The sequence below is a fragment of the Manduca sexta genome, chromosome 21 (assembly GCF_014839805.1).
Source record: "Manduca sexta isolate Smith_Timp_Sample1 chromosome 21, JHU_Msex_v1.0, whole genome shotgun sequence".
NCBI lineage: Eukaryota > Metazoa > Arthropoda > Insecta > Lepidoptera > Sphingidae > Manduca > Manduca sexta.
Window position 1 is genome coordinate 10,054,499 of NC_051135.1, and position 9,754 is coordinate 10,064,252.

The 9,754-nt window shown below is 43.4% G+C and overlaps 1 protein-coding gene across 1 annotated transcript; it reads left to right on the forward strand.

Moving 5' to 3' along the window:
- The first annotated feature begins 2,150 nt into the window (after positions 1–2,150).
- On the forward strand, positions 2,151–2,924 carry LOC119190091. The gene has a single exon (XM_037441146.1). It carries the CDS (start codon positions 2,151–2,153, stop codon positions 2,922–2,924), a length of 774 nt encoding a protein of 257 aa, XP_037297043.1.
- Positions 2,925–9,754: the final 6,830 nt, after the last annotated feature.

Genomic DNA, 9,754 nt, shown 5'->3' on the forward strand with positions numbered 1-9,754 from the left:
CCACCTCCCAATCGACTTCTGGCCCTGGACCACATACTTTAGACCTTCTGAGCTGTCCTTAATAGGCTGACTGAGGAATCTGGAGTATGTCTAATTTGGAATACGACGAATACGAACAAACGATGTTAAATATGTAGTTTAGTTGGAGCCCTAGTTTATTTAATACCTGCGGGCCTTGGTTAACTTGATACGCCACTGCTTATACACATACAGTATAAATTCACGTTTTAATTAGTCAAGGTAAAAACACAAATGATATTAATTCTTTAACTCGATATGTGTCATGTGCGAGCCTATCGCAATATCGGGGAAACAATACATATTTTGTATCTATTCTAAAACACGACATATAATAATAACCCTTATCCATGACGGATCTATTACATAGAGTGAACATATAATGTGTCATGTTGACAGAGCTGCTATTTGTCTAGAGGGCACTGAGCTTATCTTGGTCTATGATATCGTGGCCAATAGTGAAACGACGATAGCAAAAAGGAGGCGGTGCTAAAGGGCTCGCACATCTGCCCATAATGACTGCAGTCATGATTTATCTATTGTTTTCTAGGGTGGATTGAAACCCAAGGGATTAAAAAGGGCCTTCCCTCGATAATAAACGGTGCATTGACCTATTGTTGTGGTATGCACCCGTCTGTATTTACGACTGTGTTGTAAATCTCCCTTGCACTAAATAATTTGAGTGGTAAGGACAAAGCGCTGCTTGCGATATACTTATGTTTATACTTGTTTATTTATGGCAAATATTTTTGTAACTATGACATTAGTAATGATGAATCTAAGGATAATAAAATAAAATTAAATAACCTCTGACAAAAATAAAAACCCTGAAAACGAAATAAATAGAATGTAAATGCGACTGTCAAAAAGCATTTTAATAGCCGGTCCGTGTTCGGTCTCCCAACGAGACGACGATTGGATAAAAATATTACTAGGTACTTATAATATACTTAAATGACTAACACCCATATTTTATTTGTTTACTTTTTAGCGCTTTTTTATATCGGCGTTAGTTAAATTTTTATTTAATTTATATTTCGATCTTCAATATTTTCTCCACCATAGGCCTCAATCACAGCCTTTTTATAATACCTAATAATCGGGTTTATTCTTATGAGTCCAAACATGCTGTATATGCTGTACAACTTGCCGAAAAGTTGGATATCCTGCTGATTACGTTATGCTGCTACATCTACCCAAAGTTGCCAAGTTATGAAAATACCACTGAAATGATAATTTAATTTCAAACCAATCCGACCGGAAAAAATACGTAATAGCCTGATGATTTCCAAACGCCTGAGTAGATCTTCCTACATTATAGCTAAGAACCTTCTAGATCACCTCAACTCTCAAACGAAAACCGCATTTAAATTAATTTGAGCGCTACGATGTCACAGACAAACAGATACACAGATCACACCTCGAACTTATGACATCCCTCTTTTAAGTCGGGGGTTAAAAATCGGATATCCGCTGTGGCGGCATTATCCGCACAAAACATCCGTTTTATAAACAAAATTATAAATTAATAAAATAAACTTAAAACTAATAATCAATCTGTTTAAACCTAAATACTATTGTAAAACTAAACTTAAATTAATAAACATAAAATATACTAAACTATTATCATTAAAATAAAAATTGTAAAATAACATTTCAATGTACAAATGGTACAACATTCGATATATATAGCGGTCAGCTAACAATGCCCTACGTCACATGAACCGGTCGGAGCGGGACGCGTACGCTCCGCCTGTCACGTAGTCCCCGGCCGACCGCAGTCAGTCAGCCGACGCATGCGGCGCGGATCGCTCACGCTCTCGCTGTCGCTTACGCTTGTTATTATTTAACCGTTCATAGTATTTTGTTCGTTTCGTTTCGCTGTAGACTTTCTCTTTATTTTCTCTCCTTCTTTCTTGTAGTGTGTGTTTATTCTACTCTTGTGTGAATTGTACTCTTACTCTGTACAAATAAACTCTCTTTACGTGTGGACTTTACTTCTATTACTTCTACCCGCTACACTCGAGTCTAACACATACCTACAAAGTGGTGACCCCGAGCCGTTCAGCAAGAAGAGTCGCAGCAATGGCAAGCGAAGATAAGCAAGATTGTGCCACCAAATGCGCTGAGTCATGCCGCGTGGGTATACGGGTACCCCATTCTACCCCGAGAAACCAGCATTATGGTTCGCTCAGCTGGAAGCACAGTTCGCGCTATCTAATATCACCAGTGATACGACAAAATATTATCACACGATCAGCCAGTTGGATCCGCAATATGCTGTGGAAGTCGAAGACGTCATTTCTACACCACCAGCCGCCGGCAAATACGACAAGCTTAAGATAGAGCTAATCAGACGATCGTCGGATTCCCGGGACAAGAAGATTAAACAGCTTCTTAGTCACGAAGAACTCGGGGATAGGAAGCCATCGCAGTTCGCCCGTCACCTGCAAAACCTTGCGGGACCAGGAGTACCTGATGACTTCCTTAGGTCAATATGGACGAGCCGTCTACCACAAACTACCCAGTCTATAATCGCGTCTCAACCGAAGGCGTCACTGGAGGAGTTAGCAGACTTGGCAGACCGAATCCATGATGTGGTTACCCCCAACATGCAAGTTGCATCGACATCGAGTCAAGTACCGGCCGACAACAACGATGTGGCAGTCATGGACAAGAAAATTGCAATGCTGACGGACGAGGTCCGTATGCTGGCTGCCGAGGTTAGGAGATCCCGTCCGACACAGAGGGCACGTTCCCAGACTCGTCGTCCACGCTCCGGGACTAGGTCGCAGTCCAACTACCGCCGGTACCCCCAATGTTGGTATCACCAGAAGTTCGGCGATAAAGCCAGACGGTGCATTAAACCGTGCGACTTCGCGGGAAAAGTGCCGGGCGATCGATAATGGCGACGAACGATTGCCCAAGTACTGGTCGCCTGTTTGTTAAGGACTCTAGGACTAAAGTGCAATTTTAGTAGATACGGGGAGTGATTTATGTGTGTTCCCGGTCTCCAGAATTAGGGCTCGACGCCTCCCTGAAACGGATTTCGACTTGTGTGCCGCTAACGGCAGCAGAATTAAAACGTACGGGTATATTAACTTTAATTTAAACCTAGCGCTGCGTCGTGACTTTGTCTGGAGATTTATTATTGCGGACGTTACGAGGGCGATAATAGGCGTTGATTTTTATGCCATTTTAACCTCATGGTAGATTGTCGTAACAAACGACTAATCGATAACACGACTAGTCTTGTTGCAGTGGCTTCACCTGCGTGCTCACCTGACATCGTTCCCTCGGTAAAGGTAATCACTGGTGAGTCTGTATATCACGACATATTAAAGGAATTTCCCAACATCACTCGCCCATCCGGCACACATCACTTGCCCAAACATAACACTTTACATTTTATTCGCACCACACCGGGTCCCCAGTAACATGTACTCCACGTAGGCTGGCCCCAGATAAATTAAAGATCGCCAAGGAAGAGTTTGCTACTATGCTCCAAATCGGCATAGCCAGACCTTCCGACTCACCTTGGTCTTCTCCATTGCATTTAGCCCCTAAGAAGAACAGCGGATGGCGTCCATGTGGCGACTATAGGATGCTTAACGCACGGACCATTCCGACTTCGCCTATAGTCTTTCTGGGTGTAAAATTTTTTCCACCATAGATCTCGTAAAGGCCTATAATCAGATCCCATTGAACCCTGCAGACATTTCAAAGACCGCAATAGCAACACCATTTGGACTCTTTGAATTCCTATTTATGACTTTTGGTCTTCGGAATGCTGCTCAAACCTTCCAACGATTTGTAGACGAGATGCTGCGTGGGCTGGATTTTTGTTACGCATACTTAGATGACTTTTAGTTTTCTCTAGCGATGAGGAAACCCACAAGCGTCACCTACGAGAAGTCTTCACGAGACTAAAGGACTACGGCATGGTTATAAATACCTCAAAATGTATTTTTGGTGTTCCAGAGGTAAAGTTTTTAGGGTACCATATTACCGCTGAAGGTACCACACCGCTTCCCTCTAAGGTTGAGGCCATCCAAAACTTCCCAGTCCCGAAGACCGCAAGAGACCTGAGGAGATATTTAGGTATGCTAAACTTTTACCGCAGATTTATCCCAAACGCTGCCCAACAACAAGCTCCCCTAAATGCGTTACTTCAGGGTACCGTAAAAGGTTCGCAACCTGTCACATTCACTGAGGTTGAGCAGGAGGCTTTTGAAGCCAGCAAAGAGGGCCTATGTAAGGCTGCCTTGTTGGCCCATCCTAATAGCCAATTCAAATTAGGGCTAGTCACGGATGCTTCTGATACGGCAATAAGAGCAGCGTTGCAACAGTTGGCAGAAGATAACTCTTGGCAACCACTTGCGTTCTTCTCCAAAAAGCTCAGTCCTTCCCAACAAAAATATTCACCTTATGATAGGGAACTGCTGGCAATTTATGAAGCCATCAAACACTTCAGGCATATGGTCGAGGCTAGGGACTTTGTGGTATATACAGACCACAAACCACTCTGTTATGCTTTCCACGCCCGCAAGGAGAACTGCTCACCCAGACAGTTCAGGCACCTGGACTTTATATCCCAATTTACCACGGATATCAGACACATATCCGGTAAGGATAATGTGGTTGCAGATACACTATCCAGAATTGACGAAATTGCTCAGCCGGTTGACTTAAACCGCTTGGTAATACTGCAACAAACAGATTCCGAATTGAGGCAATTACTGGATAGTAACACATCCTTACGGCTGGAAAAGTCAAGGTACCGGGTTTGGACGCTGAACTGTTCTGCGATGTGAGCACCAGCACTCCCCGGCCATATGTCCCTCAGGAGTTGCGACACAGTGTCTTCAAGAGCCTGCATTCCCTTAGTCATCCAGGAGCCAAAGCATCAGCCAGACTTGTGGCTGAGAGGTTTGTTTGGCCTGGCGTAAGGAAGGACTGTAGAACTTGGACGCAAGCTTGTCTGGCTTGTCAAAAAGCCAAGATATCTCGCCACGTTTCGTCACCCGTCGGCACCTTTAAATTGCCAGGGTCAAGGTTCGCGCACATCCATATAGACCTAGTCGGTCCTTTACCACTGTCTCATGGATATCGGTATTGCCTCACTGCCGTCGATAGGTTTACTCGTTGGCCTGAGGTTATGCCACTGCGTGACATTACAGCCGAGACCGTTGCCAATGCATTAGTAAATAGGTGGATAGCGCGTTTCGGATGCCCTATGAATATTGTTACTGACCGTGGCATGCAGTTTGAATCTGCGCTGTTTAAACGTCTGTCAGACCTGGTTGGTTTCCGGCACAGGACCACGACGGCATATCATCCTGCATGCAACGGGTTAGTGGAGAGGTTCCACAGGCAATTGAAAACTGCCATTACTTGCCACGGCAATGACAATTGGGTTGAATCCCTCCCACTAGTTCTTCTAGGCGTCCGGTCGGCGTATAAAGAAGACTTACAAGCTTCTTCTGCGGAGCTCGTTTATGGCGAGCCACTTAGGTTACCGGGAGAATTCTTCCACTCCCAACCTGACAACTCCAGTGACGTGACGGATTATCTATCTAGAATTCGGTCGTTTGCGAGTAAAATTCGGCCGACGCAAGCATCACGTCACGGTAATCGTAGTGTCTTTGTGTTTAAAGATCTAGCGACGGCATCGCATGTCTTTCTTAGGGAGGAAATCAATCGCGGTCGCCTTCAACCTGCTTATACTGGTCCCCATCAGGTACTTAAGAGAAGCGATAAGGTGATCACTATTCTCCTGAATGGTAAGTCGGTCACAGTATCCATAGACCGCATTAAGCCGGCCTACATACTGCGTGACCCATACGCAGCCAACACACATACAGACACACACACAAACAAACATACACCAAACACGCCACAAGACACATCCCAACCACTACAGACTCCCAGTGACCTTGACACCGAGAAGCCGTGCGTCACGAGAACCAGGTCAGGCCGATCTGTACGCCTACCAAACTATTATCGCCCGTAGGACGGTCTCTCGGGGGTGATGTGGCGGCATTATCCGCACAAAACATCAGTTTTATAAACAAAATTATAAATTAATAAAATAAACTTAAAACTAATAATCAATCTGTTTAAACCTAAATACTATTGTAAAACTAAACTTAAATTAATAAACATAAAATATACTAAACTATTATCATTAAAATAAAAATTGTAAAATAACATTTCAATGTACAAATGGTACAACATTCGATATATATAGCGGTCAGCTAACAATGCCCTACGTCACATGAACCGGTCGGAGCGGGACGCGTACGCTCCGCCTGTCACGTAGTCCCCGGCCGACCGCAGTCAGTCAGCCGACGCATGCGGCGCGGATCGCTCACGCTCTCGCTGTCGCTTACGCTTGTTATTATTTAACCGTTCATAGTATTTTGTTCGTTTCGTTTCGCTGTAGACTTTCTCTTTATTTTCTCTCCTTCTTTCTTGTAGTGTGTGTTTATTCTACTCTTGTGTGAATTGTACTCTTACTCTGTACAAATAAACTCTCTTTACGTGTGGACTTTACTTCTATTACTTCTACCCGCTACACTCGAGTCTAACACATACCTACATCCGCTATTATGTTTATAAGATAGAATGGCCATAGACTTGTTAAATCCTATAACTAATTCATCTTTGTTTAGCCTCCACAGAGCTATGCTATGGAGGGAATTGGACAGTTAATATTTCCAACTTCTCTCTATCTTTCTATTTAATAATTTTACTGGCGGGATAAAGACTAATTCCCTGAGACCCGCCGAGCTTCACCTGTGCCATAAAATGCGTGCCACTGCTGATCCTGGCTTACAGAAGTTGTAGTGATGGGTGTGAGGGCGGGAAAGTCTCTAGCCTCTACATAAATCAACTGAAGTTACTTTATCGTAAAATTATGAAACCATTTCGGTCAAGTTAGCTCATTTGTGCCAAATAATACCGTAAAGCGTCTACAAGTTATTTTACTAACTACGGGGTATTGAATGAAACGCAGCAATACGTTAAAGTGTTGTATTGAAGTACGTGAGGTGATGTGTCGGCGCTGGGCCGGGCGCGTCGTCATACGGTGTCGCGGGGCGAGGGCGCGGGCGGTGCGGCGAGGCGGGCGGCGGGGGCGCGCGGCCTCGGCGGCGGGCGCGGCGGCGGCGGCGGGCGGCGCGGCGCGCGGCGGCGCGAGCGGCGGCGGCACCACGCGCCCAGCGCCGCCGCGCCCGCCGCCCCGCCGGCGCCGAACACCGCCCACCACCACGTCCACGACGACGCAGCGTCACCGGTCGCGCCGCTCTCGCCTACGGACACCCACTCTGCTACCGACGTGCTGGACCCATCACACTTCCCCTGTTTTCTAAACCCCTTCGGCTGACACCGTTATTGGCGACAGTCACAATACTGGCTGCCGGTGTGAAATGCGGCAATAACTAATTCACATTTGTTGACCACAATTACTTATACCAATGCGAGAAATGAAGATGTTTTGCTGGTTATTGCCATAGGTCTTGCCGCAGAAAAGTCTTATACAGCATGTTAAATTTATGGAATCCCAAAATCCTAAGTTTTGTTTTATTGTATGCTTTACAATATTCAATCGGTGCTTACGTAGATTTTACACTAACTATATTCAAGACACTACAAACTTAGGAACATTCATACAGCTCTACATAATCAGTTAAGTTGCTCATTGGCCTAAAGTATTGCCTCTGTTAGAATTTGCAAAACATAAAACGAATGCCATGTTATTTTATAATACAATTACCACCATAACGTACGAGTCCTTCAATATCATGGCAATTCACAGAAAATTCATTTTCGCTGCTATTATTTTAATCGAATATTGTAAAGCATAGTTTAAGATTTAGATTATCTTTTTAGTTGAGTTATTTTTATCTGTATTTTAGTTTATACATGCATTTTACCAACATCAATGTGATCACAGGTGAACATAAAGACAAAGCACAATGAGATGTGGCGCAGCACTGCCTACGATACTTTTCCCAAAATCTTTGCAACCTAAAAGCTATTAAGCACAACTTGGCATACTACATTTTTCACAGACATTTATACAGATACTTTTAAATTATAACAGACTTCTTCTTTCATTTTCGGGAATTCGATAAAGTCCAATATTTTGTCATCTTGGTGTATATTTAGTTTATTTTAAATGCAAATTATATTTACTTATTCGTCAATGCATTTTTCTGCATGTTTCGATGTTCTACATTAAGACAGTTGGTAATTAAATGTAAAATAAATTATGAAACTATTCGACGAAGTACTTAAACTTGTACAGACATTGTGTACCTACAAAAATATGTCTAAGCTCACATTATCTAAAGTTTAAATCATTCTGAAATACCTACTTAGTGCATCGCCAAAACAACACAAAACTAAAAGCACTGCATGAATTTAAGGCCATTTTCAAAATTTGTGTTGATGAACATACATTTCAATGTCTTTATAAAACATTTTGAAAATGGCTAGCTATATCTAGGCAGGGTGAAAGCGTGTGAAGCCGTGTCCATCCCGAGCGCACGGTGTAGCGCGAGTGACGCAGCTGAGCAACCGAGGCTGATGTAGACACGACTAATGATTATAGTAGAGGAGGTGGCGGGGCTCGGGTGAAGGCGCGCACTCACGTGGTTAGCGCGGGGCGGCGAGCACGAGCGCGAGCGCGAACAACCCGGCGTGCTGCAGCGCGCGCGCCGCCGCCGCGCCGCCTGCAACCCGCGCGCCACGCGTCACGCCACGCGCGCTCCGCCACACCCGCGCCACGCGCCACGACCAACCACAGCGCCACAGCGCGACTCACAGTGCCATTTTGACAACTACGTTCTTGTTAATACTTCCGTCTTCTTTTTTGGAATGTTATTCATTTTTTTATATTTTATTTTATAAATAAGAACACCAAGGTTTTGTACGTGAATAAACGCAAGCAAGGAAAATAAAAATATGACAATTGCTGCTTAAACATATTCTGTAATAGAATTTCATTATTTTAAATTTGTGTATAAAAAGTTCACTTCCTACAAATAAGAAAGAAAAATAAAAATGTTAAAATTAACTATAACCCGGCATATTTTATGTCCCCTTCAAAAGATCTTATACAGTTAATAATAATTATATATTTTTTCCAACATTTTTAAAGTTTATACGTTCAGCCCACTTTAGAGAAGACAGAAGGGTAAATCTCAACCATAAAATGTTTCTAATGTAATTTCATACTGGCAGGAGTCGCGCTGGCAACATTCTGTAGCCGTTGTGTTTTGTGGCAGAGGTACACTCACCGTGCAGGGTCAGACCCACTTTATATAATGCATAAGCGCTTTCCGAAGGAACCAAAACAGAACCCAATAACAATATATACGAAATAAAAAACATCTAAATTCGCATATTCCGTTAAATATATTTTATAATTATTCATAGTACTAATGAAATCCCTTCAGAAAACGCATGCGAATGCATAGTCCCCGGGCCCCATAGTGCGATGACTCAATGCAAATTTCGTCCCATCGGATATAACTGCGCTAAACAACGTTCGTTCGCGATCAAAAACCGAACTATAAACATCCAATGACATCAACATACGAAATCACTATCCTGAGTCATCACAGTATTTAGAAATAATGACATAAAGACATGAATGCAGAAATGATGAAAACATTTAGTACATAGAAGAGACTAAACTGGGGACTCGGATGTGAAATAAAAACTCACG